Source organism: Camelina sativa, chromosome 15 (assembly GCF_030686135.1).
Source record: "Camelina sativa cultivar CO46 ecotype springtype chromosome 15, ASM3068613v1".
Classification (NCBI taxonomy): Eukaryota; Viridiplantae; Streptophyta; class Magnoliopsida; order Brassicales; family Brassicaceae; genus Camelina; species Camelina sativa.
In genome coordinates, this window is record NC_141894.1 from 15486699 (window position 1) to 15505440 (window position 18742).

At 36.8% G+C, this 18742-nt stretch overlaps 7 protein-coding genes and 2 pseudogenes across 13 annotated transcripts; 6 read left to right on the plus strand and 3 right to left on the minus strand.

Moving 5' to 3' along the window:
* Positions 1-5: 5 nt before the first annotated feature.
* On the plus strand, positions 6-1315 carry LOC104746931 (putative calcium-binding protein CML22). Its single transcript, XM_010468481.3, has 5 exons — positions 6-97; positions 226-426; positions 513-715; positions 792-972; positions 1077-1315. Exons 2-5 carry the CDS (start codon positions 231-233, stop codon positions 1184-1186), a joined length of 690 nt encoding a protein of 229 aa, XP_010466783.1. The 5' UTR covers positions 6-97; positions 226-230; the 3' UTR covers positions 1187-1315.
* Positions 1316-1601: 286 nt separating this feature from the next.
* On the minus strand, positions 1602-2458 carry LOC104748518 (uncharacterized). Its single transcript, XM_010470146.3, has one exon. The coding sequence runs from the start codon at positions 2367-2369 to the stop codon at positions 1746-1748; it is 624 nt and encodes a 207-aa protein (XP_010468448.2). The 5' UTR covers positions 2370-2458; the 3' UTR covers positions 1602-1745.
* Positions 2459-2847: 389 nt separating this feature from the next.
* On the plus strand, positions 2848-3821 carry LOC104748519 (putative calcium-binding protein CML22; annotated as a pseudogene). The gene is made up of 3 exons (XR_015582488.1): positions 2848-3102; positions 3141-3505; positions 3605-3821. The product of XR_015582488.1 is annotated as a putative calcium-binding protein CML22 (transcript).
* A 101-nt stretch (positions 3822-3922) lies between these two features.
* On the minus strand, positions 3923-4932 carry LOC104746932 (uncharacterized). Its single transcript, XM_019236583.2, has 3 exons — positions 4796-4932; positions 4291-4393; positions 3923-4193 (listed from the first exon to the last, which is right to left on the minus strand). Exons 1-3 carry the CDS (start codon positions 4800-4802, stop codon positions 4091-4093), a joined length of 213 nt encoding a protein of 70 aa, XP_019092128.1. The 5' UTR covers positions 4803-4932; the 3' UTR covers positions 3923-4090.
* A 790-nt stretch (positions 4933-5722) lies between these two features.
* LOC104748520 (uncharacterized) lies at positions 5723-6686 on the plus strand. Its single transcript, XM_010470148.2, has one exon. The coding sequence runs from the start codon at positions 5745-5747 to the stop codon at positions 6558-6560; it is 816 nt and encodes a 271-aa protein (XP_010468450.2). The 5' UTR covers positions 5723-5744; the 3' UTR covers positions 6561-6686.
* Positions 6687-6907: 221 nt separating this feature from the next.
* LOC104748521 (F-box protein At2g21930 pseudogene) lies at positions 6908-8261 on the minus strand (annotated as a pseudogene).
* Positions 8262-8783: 522 nt separating this feature from the next.
* On the plus strand, positions 8784-10748 carry LOC104710149 (uncharacterized). Of its 6 annotated transcripts, none has more exons than XM_087489250.1 (6): positions 8964-9204; positions 9398-9503; positions 9729-9842; positions 9904-9983; positions 10274-10413; positions 10510-10748. In XM_087489250.1, the coding sequence occupies exons 3-5, from the start codon at positions 9814-9816 to the stop codon at positions 10393-10395; spliced, it is 231 nt and encodes a 76-aa protein (XP_087345376.1). In that variant the 5' UTR covers positions 8964-9204; positions 9398-9503; positions 9729-9813; the 3' UTR covers positions 10396-10413; positions 10510-10748. The 6 variants fall into 6 exon arrangements, 5 of the variants coding, with proteins under 5 accessions (XP_087345374.1, XP_087345376.1, XP_087345373.1 ...); XM_087489247.1 differs by having other exon boundaries at positions 9911-9983; XM_087489249.1 differs by having other exon boundaries at positions 9746-9842.
* Positions 10749-11813: 1065 nt separating this feature from the next.
* Positions 11814-15678, plus strand: LOC104746935 (glutamine--fructose-6-phosphate aminotransferase [isomerizing] 1). Its single transcript, XM_010468483.3, has 10 exons — positions 11814-12421; positions 12528-12700; positions 12800-12908; positions 13015-13160; positions 13532-13696; positions 13964-14321; positions 14396-14646; positions 14725-14839; positions 14941-15365; positions 15455-15678. Exons 1-10 carry the CDS (start codon positions 12217-12219, stop codon positions 15536-15538), a joined length of 2031 nt encoding a protein of 676 aa, XP_010466785.1. The 5' UTR covers positions 11814-12216; the 3' UTR covers positions 15539-15678.
* Positions 15679-15891: 213 nt separating this feature from the next.
* On the plus strand, positions 15892-18060 carry LOC104746936 (protein kri1-like). Its single transcript, XM_010468484.3, has one exon. The coding sequence runs from the start codon at positions 15944-15946 to the stop codon at positions 17804-17806; it is 1863 nt and encodes a 620-aa protein (XP_010466786.1). The 5' UTR covers positions 15892-15943; the 3' UTR covers positions 17807-18060.
* Positions 18061-18742: the final 682 nt, after the last annotated feature.

Genomic DNA, 18742 nt, shown 5'->3' on the forward strand with positions numbered 1-18742 from the left:
CTATAAAGACATAAGAAGAATATCTATTGATAATATTATAAACATTGAAATGATGAAAGGGCCACCAAAGTTTAAGCCTTTAACTTTGCTACTATTCGTAATGCCTTTCTTCATTATGCTTTTATGCTTTACTTTATCTACTTACGCCTTGTTCCTCTCATCCATCTTTTCAACAAACATCAAAAAATTAACATTGGTGAGTTCTAAAATACAAAAACCGTGTAGGGAGCATGATTTGCTGCTGTCTTAACTCGGAGAACAACAAGAAGTATGCGGAGCTGGATGCGAAGCTTGCACGGAAGATGGTGGAGAGCCGGAGGATTTATCCGGGACACAAGAGTCTAAAGTCTATGGATTCAATAATCATGAAGTTTCCTAAGCTAAGAGAAGGTTTAAGAAACATCAGAAACGTTTTCGAATCCTACGGTACGTTTTCTTGAGCTTTTTCAGCTTTCATCAAGATTCCACTGGTTATATAGTTTATAACATTTTTGTTCTGCGAATATTCGCAGATAATGATAAAAACGGGACAATCGATATCGAGGAGCTGAAGAAATGCTTAGAGGAACTACAGCTAAGTTTATCAGATGAAGAGGTGAAAGGCTTATATGGATGGTGTGATGTTGATGGAAGCAAAGGGATACAATTCAATGAGTTTATAGTCCTTCTCTGCCTCATCTATCTTCTATCAAAACCTTCCTCTGAATCCAACGCGGTAATTAATAAAAATGACAGGATGATTGATAAATTGTATCATGTTCAGTCTAATTTATGTTGTGTTTTTCTCTTAGGAATCAAGGGAGATGGGTCCGAAGTTGGTTGAATCTATATTTGATCCAATAGTTGAAGTGTTCTTGTTTTTGGACAAAGATGGTAAAGGGAAACTGAACAAGGCTGATGTGACAACGACACTGAACAACGAAGACTATCCTTTAGAGAGATCTCCTTCACATGTCACCAACATGAGATTTGGTACATATAAATAAACCATGCAGAACTCTTCTCTTCTATTTTAGTTATCTAGATGAATTCGATTAACTCATTGGATTCTTCAATCTGTTCTTTGTGTGGTGCAGAAGAAATGGATTGGGGAAGAAAAGGGAAAGTGGGTTTTAGAGAGTTTCTATTTGCTTTCATGAGTTGGGTTGGTCTTGATGTTGCAGATGATTACTATATGAGCAGCTAAGAAACAACTTGAACATTTGGTTTCATATGTACATATACCTGTACTCTGTTATTATCAACATGATACTATAAAGCTTGTCTAATTCATTCTTTTTCAATAACTATGATGATATGATCATCTTTATAATCACACAACCCGACCAATCCTTCAAACATGCTATCAACAAGTCCAAGTGGCAAGCTGTTTTCAATATCTAGAACCTAGGAAGGATCACGTCTAGTTCAATTCAGAAACTCTGGTATTCTTGGATTGTTTCCTTGTTTCCTTCAATTTGGTAAACCGTAATCAAAAAGTTCAAAGTTGCTTCTTTTTTTATCTGAAACAAAATGTGTTTTTAAGTCAATGGTGTGTGATGAGACAATATGTTGCAGACTGAATCAAACTTGTAGATGAAATTATTAATTTGAACTTCAAGTCTAAAAAATCTCATCAATTTCATTAAATCGAACCGCATTACATGTTGCAAACAAAGACAGTATCAATATCATTACATAAAAAAGAAATACAAATTAGCAAATCATTAAGACTACCACAAGATAATAAAACAAGTTTTGAAACCCTAATTAGACTCTGGTTCGTCAAATAGTTGGCGACAGAGAGGGCATGTGCCATTAGATCGATCTACCCACTTATTGAGACATTCTTCATGATAACAATGCGAGCAGTTAGGCACGTGGCAGTAATCCTCGGTATCCAGATCTTCCAAACAGATGGCACAAGTCGTCAAATCTGTTGCCGACAGAGACAGAGCAGAGTTACGACGCACAACGTTGTACACCTTCTGTGTCAGTTTGACAGTGCCTTTCATGAATAAAGGTTGTTGTTGTGGCAATGGCAAGTCAGAACTTTTGCTTCTTTGTCGTAGGGCTTGGACAACAATCTCATCAGCTATGTATTCGGACAAGAGTTTATCGTGGAGTTGGCTATGGAGGGTTCGATAGACGTCCTTAGGCTCGAAGGTTGGGAGTTTCAGAATGAGTTTTGAGTCTGGACCTGGTGGAGAATCCCGGTAAGATCCGACACTCTTGATGCTATCATGATGATCATCATCGCTCTTCTCTATGATAAACTCCTCGAAGTACCCTCTCTTTACAGTGATTTTCACCGTGCTTAATAACCCTAACGACGGATCTTGAGACGTAACGGCTAGATTAACATCGAGTCTGAATGATTCAGTATCCATTGTCGGAGTGAAGAAATTAGGAAAAGAATACTCAGAGAGACAGAGACAGAGTGAAAGATAGATGAGTCGTATCTAGGTTTAGTGTGTGTTGTGTTATATTTATAGAAGCAAACTCTGTTTATATATTAGGGTTCGGACTCGTAAACGCGTTTATTTAATTTCCTCTATTTTTTTTTTTTTTTGACAACTCCTTTCTTAGTTTCTTAATTTACTTTTCTTTTTCTTTAAAGCAATTTTTTATTAACGTTCGTTAATTTTTATTTGTTATATTTCCTTTTTGCTTGGTGGTGAAACATATCTCGTTGTACGAACTTAAAACCAAATTAGGTTTCCTATCGTTTGCCGGTTACCTATGTGGTTTATAATTTAATTCAACCTAACAAAAGAAAAAAACAGAGTTATCATGAAGATTGGCCTTACGCCTTGTTCCTCTCGTCCATCTTTTCAGCGAACATCAAAAAAATTAACATTGGTGAGTTCTAAAATACAAAAACCGTGTAGGGAGCATGATTTGCTGTTGTGTTAAGTCGGATACCAACAAGAAGTATGCGGAGCTTGACGGAAAACTTGCACGGAAGATGGTGGAGAGCCGGAGGATTTATCCGGGACACAAGAGTCTGAAGTCTATATATGGATTCAATAATCATGAAGTTTCCTAAGCTAAGAGAAGGATTAAGAAACATCAGAAACGTTTTCGAATCCTACTTTCCAGCTTTCCATCAAGATTCCACTGGTTTTAGTTTTAAACTTTTTTGTGCAAAATATTCGCAGATAATGATAAAAACGGGACAATCGATATCGAGGAGTTGAAGAAATGCTTAGAGGAACTACAGCTGAGTTTATCAGATGAAGAAGTGAAAGGCTTATATGGGATATGGTGTGATGTTGATGGAAGCAAAGGGATACAGTTCAATGAGTTTATGTTCAAGCTAAGTATGTCGTGTTTTTCTCTTAGGAATCAAGAGAGATGGGTCCGAAGTTGGTTGAATCTATATTTGATCCAATAGTTGAAGTGTTCTTGTTTTTGGACAAAGAAGGTAAAGGGAAAGTGAACAAGGCTGATGTGATAAAGACACTGAACAACGAAGACTATCCTTTAGAGAGATCTCTTTCACATGTCACCAACATGAGATTTGGTACATATAAAAATCATGCACAACTCTTCTCTTCTCTTTATTTATTTACAAGAATTCGATTTACTCATTGGTGATTCTATCTGCTTTCATGAGTTGCAGAAGAAATGGATTGGGGAAGAAAAGGAAAAGTGGGTTTTAGAGAGTGCTTTCATGAGTTGGGTTGGTCTTGATGATGCAGACGATTACTATATGAGCAGCTAAGAAACAACTTGAACCAAGAAGGTTAATTTGGTTTCATATGTACACATACATATCTGTACTCTATTATATCAACATGATACTAATAAGCCTTGTTTGATTCATTATTTTTCAATAACTATGATTCTCCTCATATTCACAACCCGACCACTCCTGCAAACATGCTATCAAACAAATTCCAAGTAGCAAGATGTGTTGAACCTCAGTAAAGGACAAGAATTTGGATACAAATGTACTTTTGTAATCATTGATAATGGATGAGTCATTGGTTAAACAAAGTACACCCTCAAGTGATATAAAACTCCCAGTCAAACGACGAAGCACAGACACCAAACTTTCACATTCAAAAGAAAGAAGTTACAGACATATGGAGGCATTGACTGATCATCATTTCTTAGTATTATTGTTTCCTTTGCCTCCTCCTCCAGAAGCTGCTGCTGCTGCTTGAGCAGCCTTCTTTGCTGCCTTCTCTTGCAATGCTTTTGCATCCCTTTATCATATAACAAACACACACAACACAAAAGCAATCAATAACTCCATAGACATTACTCAGATCCAAGAAGAACAAATACGAAAATGGGCTATACCTTTCACGGCGTTGCTCTGGAGTTAATCCATCATCTTTGGTCTTTCCTTTGCCTCCGGTACGAGCTAGAGCCCTTTCACGGTCACGCTCTCTTTGACTTCCTCGTGCAAAATTCGCAAAAGCCACAGAATTAAAGAAAACAATAGTACTAGTTTCTGATTAAAATCAATCAAGCACACAAAATATAGCAAACCCTTGCATCAAATATTCAGAGATCTGCATTAGAACTCGTGAAAGAACCATCCAAAAGCTCCCCGTCTAGGTACAAACTTCAAAACCATACGATTCAAGACGGAGAAATCAATGACAACAACTAATCTAAAAACAAAACCCTAAAAATTTTACAAAATTTAGGTCTTTTCCATCTTGTAGAACACGCAAAAAACAGAACCCAAGTTTCGGAATTGAACATTCGCGTTAACAAAAACACAGAACCTAAAATAAAGAAAAACCAAACTAGAGCTAACAAACCAGATTGAGAGAACAAACGAATTTGAGAAGGATATGAGTCATGATTGGGTGTGAGAGAGATCTGCGGTAGCGTAGAAGCGATCTTGAGAGAGATCAGAGATCCCCGACGGTGCGCAACTAATGAAAAGCCAGACAACGAAGATGATTGAAGGAATTAATTCCTTTATTTATAACAACTTTTTTTTGTTACAATTGAAATGATAAGCCCAAAATCGTAATTTACTTGGTAATCGAAATTTCTAGTAGCCCTCTGGGCATTCGGTTTTCTCTAACCGTTTGGTTCGGTTTTTGGTTTTACCATTTTTTTAAGGTTAATTAATTCGGACCATTTATAGCAATTTAAAGAATTAAAAAAAGTGATGAAAAAAAAAAAGATTAAAAAAGTAAAATTACAAACACGAAATGAGATTATGTAAAATTACAAACACAAAATCCAAATTTATGTAAATATGAGTTTATTGAATACCTTGTGGATTGGTTCTGATGGATTTTCTAATTTCTTTGCCTCAAATTAAAGAAACAAAATGTATAGAAAACTATTTAACCAAAACGATTCACAAATTAATAGAAAGAAACATATTAGCAAATTTTACATTGGAAATCTGAGTATCAAATAAAAAAAAAGTTGAAATACAATATAAAGGAGACAAGGAAATTAGCCATTTTTTCAAGGTTTTATTTTGAATCTCTTTATTAATATTGTGTTTAAGGCTTAGTTTATCAATGTTGAATCTATTTCTCTATCTAATGCTCTTACTATTTAATACATTACCAGTACTGGCCAATGAAAAAATTCCATTTTTCATCTAGTATTAATTACTTACTAAATTAATAATTATTAAAGTATTGACTCAATTAGGTTTAGGATTTTCCTTTTTTTTTTTAAAACGCTCCTACTCTTTAAATAGAGAAGAAGCTTCACCTTTTTTTTTTTCTTAACTCAACAAAAGTTACAACGACAGAAGAAAAATCAAAAATCTAATCATGAGAATAATGGCGAGAACAAGGATGTCGCAAGAAGAGTATGAGCGAGTTTGCGAGTTCGTGAGAATGATAAAAGAGACTGATGAAGAAACAAACCACAGAGGAATCTACCTTCAATACACCACTGCAATCAAACATTACCATTCCGGATCTTTGAATTTGGTCGGTCTCAGAAACCAAATCACGACTATTTTCAAGAACTGCGACGTTTTACTCACCGCCTTCGATCGAGTTTTGAAGGATTTGGATACGGATTCTCGTCGAGACGAGACGACCTTTGTCGATCCGAAGAATCTGAAACGGATAAAAGAGTTCTTAAAGTCGTTGAGGGGTGAGCGCGAGGGGTTACGAGTAGGGTTTATAGAGGCTTTCGTGAGATATAAGCAACATCAAGACGTGAAGACTCTCAAGGAAGAAGTTGACCTAATGTTACGAGATTACCCTAATCTGAAAGAGGAGTTCAGGAGGATCCTACTCGACCACGGTTTAATACAAGTCGAGAAACGAGATGAGATTACGCGTGAGGAAGAGGACGAGATGTTCAAAGACGACATGTACTTTCATGCCATTGAATCAGCCATTAAGTACGCGGCGGCTGAGGATGATAAGAAGCCGGAGGTGGGTGTTTATGGAGCCGTCAGACGGTTTTACAAACAACAGCGTAGAGGGTTGCCACGAGGGTTCGAGAAAGATCCGAAACTTGCGGTACGGAGAATCTTACCAGATCTGCAGTGGAAGTACAACGCGTTGCTCAAGAACAGAGGAAGGTCTCTTGAGAAGGTTCGCAAGGTGAATGAATCATTGGTTGTTTTCTGATTTTGCTGTAGTAGAGAATGTTTTCTTTTTGTGTTAATGAAAGTATTAATTTGTATCTATGCATATTTTGGCTTTTGATGAAACCTGATTGTCCATGGTAAGATTTAGTAAAGATGTGTTTTGTCATGGTATTATTGTTCACATATCACAAAATATAAAAAAAAAAACGCAGACGCAAACACAAAGGTTATGCATTGCTTTAAGAGATAACACAGTATAGAAACAGAGAGAGTAATGCACAAGTTCAAAACAGAGGAACCCTTGAACTATACTAAAAAGCTGCAACAGCGTCAACACTAAGCAACCAGAGGCAAAGCGGAGAGACTATAAACATGAACAAATTAGACTGTCACCAAAACATACAAAGTAGTATGAAATCTCCCAAAGTTAACTAGATGAAGCTCAACTACACAACCGAAGAACAAACATTTTCAGTGGAGATGATGATCAGGACTAAACGAGCCAGCAGTACTCTTTAGAGAAACATGAGATTCTCAACCTGACCAGGGAAGATAGAGATTACAGCTTCACCCCAACGTTTTGTGATTCCTTCTATGTAGACTTTTCTGAAACTGTTTCTCTTGGGATCATAATAGAGAACATAAAATGGTGGTTCACTCAAAGTGTCTGGTCCGAAAACAAACTCACCTGCATCAGTGAGACAAAAGGCTTGAAGATACCAATCAGTTATACAGAGATCTAAAGCAAACACCTTGTTGCACCATTCGTGTTTCGCAGCATCCTCTAGAACCCACAAATCAATCCTACAAGTACAAGAAAGTCCAGCTGGTTTAAAGGACATGACAGCAAGCTTTCCCTCGTATCTTGTCATCTTTGTAAACTCTGCAGCAGTCTCTGGTACTCTTATATGCTCAAACTTCTCAGACCTAACATCGAAACTCATGACTCCTTGATGCTTGTTCTGAAGAAAAGGATCTGTATCAAGATAAGCTTCATAGTACAACACACCATTGATACATATATCAAGAGACTCAGGAGAGTGATCAGGAGGACAATCTTGAATCATTCTCCAGGAATTACCATTCTCCCTCAGTGTCAAAACCCTAATCTCTAATAATTGATCTAAACTGCGACACTTCGTCATACACAAGACTTTGTAATCCTCATTGATCGGATCATAACCCAAGTAATAATGGTATATATCCAACCTACGAGAATCAATCTCAGGAAAAGTAACAGATCGTCTCGTGCTAGGGTTGTACACCATGATTTTACGAGGAGGTCCATAGCAAATCATACCATGAACAGAGGGAGCAACAGTTTTGTACGGATGCGAAAGACATTTCATATGGTAAGTTGCTACATAGGATGATGATTCACCTCGAATCTCTACAGAGAAGAAGTGACGCTTCCTCTTACTCTTGTCCTCACATGTGAAGATGAGACTTTGGGTTTGGGGACGAGTAGACGACTTGATCCAGTAAGATTTAATGAAATCTCTGTTGCGGATGATGGATTCACACTGTTTTGATAAGCAGAGGAATCTTGCTAGGGATTTAGCGGGTAAGCCTTTGAGTATATCGGGAATGAGATCAAACGGAATGTGATCTAACTTTGCTCTGTTTGTTCTCAGGTCATCGGAGATCTTCGTCTTTGCAAGATCCTTTCCTCTCTTTGTTTTCATGGCGATGATGTGAAGAAAGAACGAACGGCGTCGATTTTGTCTCTCGGTTTGCAAAACCTTTCTTGGAGAAGAAGAAATCAAGAAATAGGAATGAGTTTGTTGAGTTTTTTTTGCCTCGGAATCAAATGACTGAAATACATTATATATGTTAAACGTTGTGCCGTTTTACTATTAAAATCGTGGAATCGTTGAAAGGATCTCAAGATGTTAAACGTTGTGCCGTTTTACTATTAAAATCGTGGAATCGTTGAAAGGATCTCAAGATTAAAACGGCAGAGAGTTTCTATACTTTTGTAAATAATGTTCTTTTTTTTTTTGGTGTGTGTGTGTGTTGAATTTAAAGTCAAGAAATATTAAGTATGAGAAAAGGACGGAATCTACTGATTAATTTGGATTTTGTGAATTACGTAATTATTTCATACATGTGTTGCGCAACTTGGCATATCTTGCAACCAATTCCATTAAGATGATCTGGTTCACTTTATATAATCAATTTCATGTTACATAATATAGTGAGAGAGACAAACTGAACATAAAAATCGTTGATATATATTGATTGGCCTTGTTTATGGGGGGGGGGGGGGGGGGGGTTCAACCCTGATTCTTAGTTTTTTTATGCCAAAAAATAAAGCAAAAGAAAAGAAAAAATGTAAGGGGAGTTGTTATATAGTATCTCCAAATGTGTTTTAAGAGACGCTACGTGTCTGTGTGCTATTGGCTGGACAAAAAATAGAAAACGTGGAAATTTTTTTTTTCTTCCCATTTGTTTCGTTTTCTTTTTTCTCTCTCTGTCTCTCGCGATTGCGAGAAAACGAAAATTTTTTTGTGGAATCGTCTGGATGTGGAGGAAGAGGAGATTGCTGTTAGCTCTGATTGCATGTAGGAGAGGCGATTCGATTATCATCATCTCCACATTCCGAGGGTCGTCATGATGAAACCCTAACAATTCGGTGGCCACCATCTGCGAATTCAGTGAACCAAATCCACAACAACTTTCAGGTTTGTCTCCATTGATTATTTTCTTAATTCTTGAATCGAGCTGTTGGTTTTCTGTATGTAAATTGACTCTGGTTTTTTTTTTTTTTTGTGATTAGAAACAGAGGGATTTAATAAACTTTTTATATTTTGAGTATCTCATGAATCTGGATTTGCGTTTGTTGATTACTAAGTTTTTTGGTGTTTTGCTAATCAGATTTTTTCAAGGATTCGTGTGTGAGCTTGCTGAAATCATAAGCACCCGAAGAAGGCAAATCGATTATGGCAAAGGAAGAAAGGTCCCGTCGTCTCTCTCGTGTCAAGTGAGTCTCTTGATCATCTTTGGTTATAAAGTCTGAATTTTTAAACTTCATGTGTCTTTTTGCAAGAACCCAATTTGCCAATTCTGATTTTGGATTAAACTAGAACAAGATTTTTGTTTGTATTCTGATGCATAGTGTAACGATCATCTGTGTTTTTAGTTCTTTGGCCATGCGCAGTATAAAGTCTTAATTTTGCCACTTCTTATGTCAAGTGAGTATGTTTAGCCTGATTTGTTCCACAGTGGTGCAATGATGGGTCTTATGTTACACACTAAAGCAAAAAGTTTAATAGAAATGGAAATGTATTCCGATGCAGTTGAAGTGCTTGCTATGGCAGAGGTTAGTTGCTGGGAATCAGTTTTTTTGTTCTATCAATAATGTGTACTAATTTTTGTTGCAGTCGACAGGAGAAAGAAGCAGAGAATGGGGGTGATGGTTCGAGGAGAGGGATTTGGTTCCCTGCAAAGTCTCCACGAACAGGTACTCTCCTAGCTACAAAAATGAACCTATCTGTTGGATTTGATTAGAACAATTTTCTATGTAGCTTCATTGTTTTGCTTATGATTGTTGTTCTGATTTAGCTGCTCAGTTGGAAATCGTTGGCTTGTTACAAAAGTTTTGATATGTTTTTGTTCATTCTTTGTAGTGTACTGGTTTTATTTTGCTGCAGGTTTGGCTTGATGTTGTAAGGACGTTAGTTGTCTCTTCTTTTGTGTTAGCTTCTCGTTGGTTCTTGTTCTTAATTATGATTTTTTCTTGTTCTCAAAAAGAGCTCTTGCACCGTTTGTGCGATGGCTTTCACAAGGCATGCATAGAGCAGCAGTACCACCATCTCGACCTCATAGACCTGCTGCGAGAGCTGATAATGATCCCGCAGCTGCTATGCCAATAAATGAAGATGCAGTTCCAGGTATATTGCTTTCTATACCTCTATGTCATGGGGTTAACTGAGGGCATCATGAAAACAACACATGCTGAACCAATTTGTTTCTATTTTTTTGCTCAGAGAGACAAGAGAATCAAACTGATAACTGGAAACGAGCAAATGAAAATGAAGATGTCGATGCAGAGAACCAAGGGAATCAATGGTGGAAATTAGTGAAAGAGATTCAAATTATAGTTTTTGGCTTCATAAATTGCACTTCTATTGTAATATGTATTAATATTTGTATTATGTTTTGTATGTTTGAAAATTAATTAAAATGCAATATTTTCTAATTTTATAAAATCTTAAATGTTTACACATTTATACCACTTCTATTCTATTTAAAATTTTTAAATTTTAAAAAACAATATTTTTAAAAATAAGATACCCAAAATAAGAACCTACCAATAAAAGAGAAAATTTTATCTAAGAGATCATGGGTTCTTATATTCCAAACAGTACACAATTAATTCATAAAAAATTTAAGAACTCCCCTTCTAACAACCGACCAATAAATATGCTCTAAGGGATACATCAACCATGTCAGTATGCTTCGTAGTCATAGCCTCGTCGATAGTTTTTTTTTTTTTGACAATTATAGCCTCGTCGATAGTTATTGGTGAGGAAATAAAACTATGGATCGTCGAAAGGATGACCGTAACACATGCTCTAGTAGAAGATACATCCTGAAATTTCAAGACATGCTCAAATTACTAAGCTCACTATTGTTTTTTAATCCGACTTGTTCACCACTACTTCACTATTGTTTACATGCTCTATATTTTTTCTTAAAAAATAACTCTATATAATCCTTATATTATCAAACTTTATAAAACCAGAACTTATAGCCAAAAATCTATATTTAATTATCTTAAAATCGTTTATAGAAATTTAACATAATCTAAATGCTAGCTTATTCAATCATTCATTCTAAACTTTGCATTCAAAAACTAATATTGTTAGCTACGATATCTGTATAGTACACATCATAGATTTAGTGTTAGTTCATCAAAGATTTTATATACTTCATTAAAATCTGGCATTATGTAAAAGGATAATCATTTGAAAATCTTTATATGGTATCTACTGAAATGAATTCACACAGATTTTTAGTGTTAGTCCATCAAGATTTTATGTACTTCTTTAAACTGTAACATTTTAAAAGCATAACCATTTGAAAAATCTTTATATGGAATCTACTGAAATGAATTCCAACAGATTTTTTTTTTTTTTTAATGAGTAAGTTATAATTAAAAAAAAAATCTACATTATACAAACTAATCAATCCTGTTAATTTTTTTTTGTAAAACTACCAATAATTAATGCAAACTTAGGGTCATTATCCAAGTGGCTTATTAATCTGCATAAGAATGCACCCAAAGTTCAACTTTTCCGGCTAATATATCTCCATAACTAAGGCACCCCCAAAGTTCAACTCTTCCGGCTTGAAAAACGTGGTTGTACTATACTACTAGCTAGTGGTGGTGGTGAGTTGGGGCCTCCAAATCGTCTCATCACGTGACCCACGCGTAGCGGTTCGGCTCCTACAAAACAAAGAACAACTCGATCTCCTTCCAATCAGATACGGACATGTCATCTCCCCTGACAGAACCTGAAAATGACAGAAATATCCAAACATGTTGCTGATAATTACAAGTCAAAATCCCAACAAATCTGAGTCAAAATTAATAAACGAATCTCACCGTTCCTTCTTCTTCCTCCTTCCTACTTCTTCTTCTTCTTGTTCCCTCTCAATTCTTCGTAATCAAATCCAAAAAAAAAAAAAATATGTGTGGGATCTTTGCGTATCTGAATTTTCACGCGAACAAAGAGAGAAGGTACATTCTCGAGGTTCTCTTCAATGGTCTTCGTCGTCTTGAATACAGAGGCTACGATTCTGCTGGGATCGCCATTGATAATTCTGATGCTTCTTCTCCCCTCGTGTTTCGTCAAGCTGGAAACATTGAATCACTTGTTAATTCCGTTAACGAAGGTTGGTCTTTTTAATTTATTTATAAATTTTGGATCTCTAAGATTTTGAATCCAGAGTCGAAGACTTTTTTTGTTTTTGATGATTTGTGTTGTGTATTGGTTTGCAGAGATTACGAATACGGAATTGAACCTAGACAAAGTTTTCTACTTTCATGCTGGGATTGCACATACGAGGTGGGCTACTCATGGTGAACCTGCTCCTAGGAATAGTCATCCTCAATCTTCTGGTCCTGGAGATGATTTTTTGGTTGTTCATAATGGTGTCATCACTAACTATGAGGTTCTTTTTTTCTCTTTTAACTGAGTCTCTTGTCTTATGTCTTTATAAGGGGGGGGGGGGGGAAAAAGAACATGTTTTGATTCTCTTCTTATTGTTTAGGTGTTGAAAGAAACTTTAGTGAGGCATGGGTTTACTTTTGAATCGGATACAGATACTGAGGTCATTCCTAAGCTTGCTAAATTTGTTTTTGACAAAGCTAATGAAGAAGGTAATGCTTGATACTGTTATCCATATTGTGTTTGAGATTTTTAAGTAGTGTGTTGTTTTGGTTTTAGGTAGCATGCTCATGTATTTTTTTTCTTATACTTTTGTAGGTGGACAGACTGTTACATTCTGTGAAGTTGTCTTTGAAGTGATGAGGCATCTTGAAGGAGCTTATGCTCTTATATTCAAAAGCTGGCATTATCCGAACGAGTTGATAGCGTGCAAGCTTGGTAGCCCTTTGCTTTTAGGTGTTAAAGTAAGTTTTTACTCTTTTTCACTAGAATCAAGAGGGCTTTTTCATTCTGTTTGATTGGAATCTAGCTTAGTAATTGTTTTGTTTAGCGAGTCTGTATTAAGCTCTGTAACATTTGAAACCTTTAGAGCTATGTTATATGATAGGGAGATTAAACAAATTTTTACTCATGGAACCAAGATTTGCTTCTTTTAGCATGAAATAGGGCAGAGTTGCTTCATCGTAACCTTGTTTTGCGTTTTTAAGATTCTAACTGGATTATGGTTTTAGATGTGCTAGCTTTATTTCCTTCTCTTCCTTTTTAAATTACAGAATCAGAACCTTGACAGTTTGTTAGCAACTACGGTATACCTTACTTTTGCATGCTTTCGTAGGAGCTAGATCAAGGCAAGAGCAATGGTCATGTTTTCCAGGATGCCCACTTTCTTTCTAAGAATGACCATCCCAAAGAATTTTTCCTATCAAGTGATCCTCATGCTCTTGTTGAGCACACAAAGAAAGTTTTGGTGATTGAAGATGGCGAAGTTGTTAACCTCAAGGTATAACAATCGTTCAGTTATGTTCTAGTCAGTTTGTATATTCATTCCCTGCCATACTTAAGCATGTATATTGAAATCTACCTTATGAATAACGAATCTTATTGACTGATCACTGGGAATATGTGCAGCGCTCACAAGTAGCCTCTGAAACATGTAATAAATATTATGTTAGAAATAGTGTCCAGTTTGGAGTATAAGTGGTTCACTTATCATGTAACCTGTGCAGGTCACTTAATATGTGCTCACCACTTCCACTTTTATTAACAGGATGGAGGTGTGTCGATACTTAAGTTTGAAAACGAGAGGGGAAGGCGTAATGGATTATCAAGACCTGCTTCAGTGGAACGTGCCTTATCTGTTCTAGAGATGGAGGTGGAGCAGATAAACAAGGGAAAATATGATCATTACATGCAAAAAGAGATCCATGAGCAGCCAGAATCTTTAACTACTACAATGAGAGGCCGGCTTATTCGCGGTGATTCTCGCAAAACAAAAACAGTCCTCCTAGGTGGTTTGAAAGATCACTTGAAGACCATAAGACGCAGCAGGCGTATAGTTTTTATTGGCTGTGGAACAAGTTACAACGCTGCTCTTGCGTCTAGACCTATCCTTGAAGAGCTCTCTGGTAATTGCTACTATAATAATCATGTGCTGTCTTGATTTCGAATTGGCTCTGCTAACTTAGGGTCTTTTCCATAGGTATACCAGTCAGCATGGAGATCGCTAGTGATCTATTGGACAGGCAAGGTCCAATATACAGAGAAGATACCGCAGTTTTTGTGAGTCAGTCTGGTGAAACTGCAGATACACTACTTGCTTTGGACTATGCTCAAGAAAACGGTGCATTATGTGTCGGCATAACTAACACTGTTGGGAGCTCAATAGCTAGAAAAACACACTGTGGTGTCCATATTAACGCAGGAGCTGAGATTGGTGTGGCAAGTACAAAGGTAGTTTTCGTGAATCTCTGAACATATATTTTCAAAATTTGGAGGTTAAAAAACTTATGCTTCCCCCAACATTATCAGGCATACACAAGTCAGATTGTGGTGATGGTAATGCTAGCTTTAGCAATTGGAAGTGACACAATCTCCAACCAAAAGAAACGGGAAGCTGTAATTGATGGACTACTTGATTTGCCATGTAAGTCAAGCAATATAGAGAAAAGTTACTTCTTCATTTTAAGACTGTTTTGAAGCAATTGGAACCAACTTTGTGTATATCTATCTTATTTAACTGAGCAGATAAGGTTAGAGAAGTACTAAAGCTAGACGATGAAATGAAAGATCTTGCGCAACTTTTGATAGACGAGCAGTCACTGCTTGTGTTTGGTAGAGGGTACAACTACGCAACCGCGTTAGAAGGAGCGTTGAAAGTAAAAGAAGTAGCACTAATGCACAGTGAAGGTATACTTGCAGGAGAAATGAAACATGGACCTTTAGCTTTAGTTGATGAGAATCTCCCAATCGCTGTGATCGCCACTCGCGATGCTTGTTTCAGCAAACAACAGTCTGTGATTCAGCAACTTCACGCACGCAAAGGGAGATTAATAGTAATGTGTTCTAAAGGTGATGCTGCATCAGTAAGCTCGAGTGGATCTTGTCGTGCAATCGAAGTTCCTCAAGTTGAAGATTGTTTACAACCTGTTATCAACATAGTGCCATTACAGGTACAAATCTCATATCTGCATCACTTTATAATCTATGTATCTTCTTCTGTTTTTCGACGTGTGAATAAGTTTATGTTCTTTGTGTGCAGTTATTGGCTTATCATCTGACTGTTCTGAGAGGTCACAACGTTGATCAACCGAGGAATCTGGCCAAGAGTGTGACTACTCAATAGAGAGCTTAAAGGGAATGATACTAGTTTGTATAGTTTTGAACACACACATGCCTATGGAGTTTTTATTAATGTTACCATCGTTTACACTTTGCCACGCTTTTATGTCAAGAAACAATAAAATTTTGATATTTTTGTGTTCAGCTAATACTTTATACTATGAATACCAAATCTAAACTTTAATATCGAAGTATCAAACCAACGAGTAACAAAAACAAAAACAAAAACATGTGTTAATCAAATTTGTTAGGTGTTAATTATCACCAAATAAGAGTTTAGACTAATTTGTGATAATACGGAAAAGTACGAGGTCGTATGAGTGATTTTATATAAATATCGACGTATAAGAAAACAGAGAGGAAGAATAAAACAATTCGAAAGGTAAATTGCAAAAACCCTAGGCTTTACATGATGCGGCCGCCGATTCCGAAAGCGATACCAGATGACGACGACGGCGACTGTTCACAGATCAAAGGCTTCGAGGTCGATGATGAGTACGGCAAGAGGTTGTTGCACAACAAGAATCGCGAGGATCTGCAGCGACTCGAGGAGATGAAGAAGAGAGGTCTCATCGTGGATGAGGAAGATGAGGAAGATAATGAGCCAGAATCTGAGCCTGATGATGATCTTGATAATCCAGAAAGCGATCTCAGATTCGTTGATGTGTTGCTTAAGGTAAAGAATAAGGATCCTTCGATTATGGACAAAAATGCTAAGTTCTATGAGTCTGATGAGAAGGAGAAGAAGAAGAAGAAGAAGAAGGAAAAGAAGAAGAAGAAGATGTATCTGAAAGATGTTCAGGCACAGCATTTGCTTGAGGAAGGTCCTGAGTTTGTTGAGGAAGATGAGGAGAGGGAGAAGGTGACGACTTACGCTGAGCGGCAGAGAGAATTGAGGAAGGCTGTAACCGATGCTTTGGAAACTGGAGAGGACGAGAGTGATGATGATGATGATCTGTTTAGAGTTGTAGAGAAGGAAGGAGATGATGATGTTGAGGTTAATGAGGAGTTGGCTAAGAAAATGGATGAGTATTTTGGTGAAAAAGCTGAGGATTTTGAGAACCAGTTTTTGAAAGATTACTTGGTGAAACAGCTGTGGAAGGAGAAAGAGGAGATTGTAGTAGACGAGGCGGAGTTGGATAAGTTGGATGAAGACGAGGAAGCTGTTTGGGATCAAGAGGATTATGAGAATCACTACAGGCACCAAGAGAATGCTGGGGAGATAATTATAAGTCAGTCTAGGGTTGTGGATGGGTCGGTGAGGAAGAAGGATAGTGCTAGGAAGTCACAGAGGAAGAATAAAGAGGAGAGGATGAAGATGGCTGAGATTGAGAGGAAAGAGGAGTTGAAGCGGCTTAAGAATGTTAAGAAGAAGGAGATGAAGGAGAAGATGAAGAAAGTGCTTTCTGTTGCTGGTTTTAAGGATGGAGAAGAATGTCCGCTTAATGCTAAAGCTTTTGATGATGAATTTGATCCGGAGGAGTATGATAAGGTGATGAAAGCTGCTTTTGATGACGATTATTATGGTGCTGAGGATTCAGATTTGAACAGTGATGAGGATGATGATGGAGAGAAACCAGATTTTGATAAGGAAGATGACTTGCTTGGACTTCCCAAAGATTGGGATGTGATTCAGGGTGGGGATGGTTTTGTAGCCGCTAGAGAAAAGGTTCTGAAGCAAAAGGAGAAGGTTATTGATGATGATGAAGAAGAAGAAGTAGAAGTAGAAGAGGAGGAGGAGGTAGCGGAGGAGAAGGAGGCAGATGGTAAGAGGAAGAGAAAGCAGAATACGTCTCTAGTACAAAGAGCGAAAGAAGCTTTGATGGAGGAGTACTACAAGCTAGACTATGAGGATACAATTGGAGATTTGAAGACAAGGTTTAAGTATGCGAAAGTACAGCCTAACAGTTATCAACTGGGGACAGAAGAGATACTCACCTTGGATGACACAGATCTGAACCAGTATGTACCATTGAAGAAGATGGCTCCTTATGTGGAAAAGGATTGGGAGGTGAACAAACATAAGGTCAAGGAGCAGAAACTTAAGATCCAGCAGTTGTGGGAGGGTAAACACAATGAGAAGAGAAGCAGCAAGAAGAGGAAGAAGAATGAGGTTGCTGAGACTAAACAGACTGCTGAGACGAAACCAACACAGAAAGTAGATGAGGAAGGCGAAGCTGAGACGAAGCTATCGAGAAAGGCGAAGAGAAGAAGGCTCAAAGCAGAGAAGAAGCTTCCTCCTAACAGAATGGTTGCTTATGGCAAGGAATAATGAAAATGAAAACTGATGATGCTGCATCTCTTTTCGTTTTAAGTTTTGGGCTTATATTTATTTACATTTTCGAGTGTTTGTGCGAATTTGCTCTTTTTATCTCCCAAGTTAGTGAGATCTTAAGAGAGTTTTAGCTTTATCTTTTCCTATAGTTGTTCTTCTGAGTTATCAGTCTACAAACTGTATAAGTTTAGTTTCAATGTTCGTCAGTTCTGTTCTGATACTTGTTTGAGACTCGAAGCTTTTTGTTTTTACTCATTCGTCTAAAACTTCCAACTTAACTCTTGATTAATTTTATCAAGAGTTGTAGAGATCGTTTTACTTTACTTTGAAGCTATGATCCAAATCTTGACAAATAATTTGATTGAAATTAGTGCTGCTGCAAAAGAAGATGTAACAAAACAAACTTAGGGGGTGTTATTGGATTGTGGTTTTTAAAGGAGTTTGATGTATTTAAGAATCAGGTGTTATTCAATTGGGTATTTTTAAAAATCCATTAAAATCTAGTGTTATTCAATATCTACTGGATTTTGTGTGATTTTGGATTTCAACGTACTTTGCTTCTAAAATATGAACAAACACAATACCACACTTTTCTCAATCATTTCATTTTCTTCTCCTCTCTTAAGATGGATCTCTAGCCTTTGACATATTATTGTTTGATTTTTTTTCTCAATCCTTTTATATAATCACACTTATTCATCAGATATGTATTATTTTTGAGAATTTTTTTTTGTGTTCTTTAACTTTTTTTTCTGGGTTCATGATCTATAACTTTTTTTTTTGGTTTATGATATAATCACACTTTTTTTTCTGGGTTCAATCTCTGTTTCTTCCTCCTCAAACCCTTTGTATATAATCACACTTATTCATCAGATCTGTGTTTTTTTGTATTCTTTAATTTTTTTTTTCTGGGTTCATGACATCTGGGTTCTT

Excerpts from the sequence above, each read along its gene's own strand:
- LOC104746936 (XM_010468484.3), top strand. The coding sequence starts at position 15,944 with ATGATGCGGCCGCCGATTCCGAAAGCGATACCAGATGACGACGACGGC.
- LOC104746935 (XM_010468483.3), top strand. The coding sequence starts at position 12,217 with ATGTGTGGGATCTTTGCGTATCTGAATTTTCACGCGAACAAAGAGAGA. Across the intron at positions 12,909-13,014 it reads TGACAAAGCTAATGAAGAAG|GTGGACAGACTGTTACATTC; the intron begins GTAATGCTTGAT and ends ATACTTTTGTAG. Across the intron at positions 13,697-13,963 it reads GCGAAGTTGTTAACCTCAAG|GATGGAGGTGTGTCGATACT; the intron begins GTATAACAATCG and ends TTTTATTAACAG.
- LOC104746932 (XM_019236583.2), bottom strand. Across the intron at positions 4,194-4,290 it reads CCAGAGCAACGCCGTGAAAG|GGATGCAAAAGCATTGCAAG; the intron begins GTATAGCCCATT and ends TATATGATAAAG.
- LOC104748520 (XM_010470148.2), top strand. The coding sequence starts at position 5,745 with ATGAGAATAATGGCGAGAACAAGGATGTCGCAAGAAGAGTATGAGCGA.
- LOC104746931 (XM_010468481.3), top strand. The coding sequence starts at position 231 with ATGATTTGCTGCTGTCTTAACTCGGAGAACAACAAGAAGTATGCGGAG. Across the intron at positions 716-791 it reads CTTCCTCTGAATCCAACGCG|GAATCAAGGGAGATGGGTCC; the intron begins GTAATTAATAAA and ends TTTTTCTCTTAG. Across the intron at positions 973-1,076 it reads TGTCACCAACATGAGATTTG|AAGAAATGGATTGGGGAAGA; the intron begins GTACATATAAAT and ends TGTGTGGTGCAG.
- LOC104748518 (XM_010470146.3), bottom strand. The coding sequence starts at position 2,369 with ATGGATACTGAATCATTCAGACTCGATGTTAATCTAGCCGTTACGTCT.
- LOC104710149 (XM_087489246.1), top strand. The coding sequence starts at position 9,463 with ATGGCAAAGGAAGAAAGGTCCCGTCGTCTCTCTCGTGTCAA. Across the intron at positions 9,504-9,745 it reads CGTCGTCTCTCTCGTGTCAA|TGGTGCAATGATGGGTCTTA; the intron begins GTGAGTCTCTTG and ends TTTGTTCCACAG. Across the intron at positions 9,843-9,910 it reads AAGTGCTTGCTATGGCAGAG|GAGAAAGAAGCAGAGAATGG; the intron begins GTTAGTTGCTGG and ends TGCAGTCGACAG.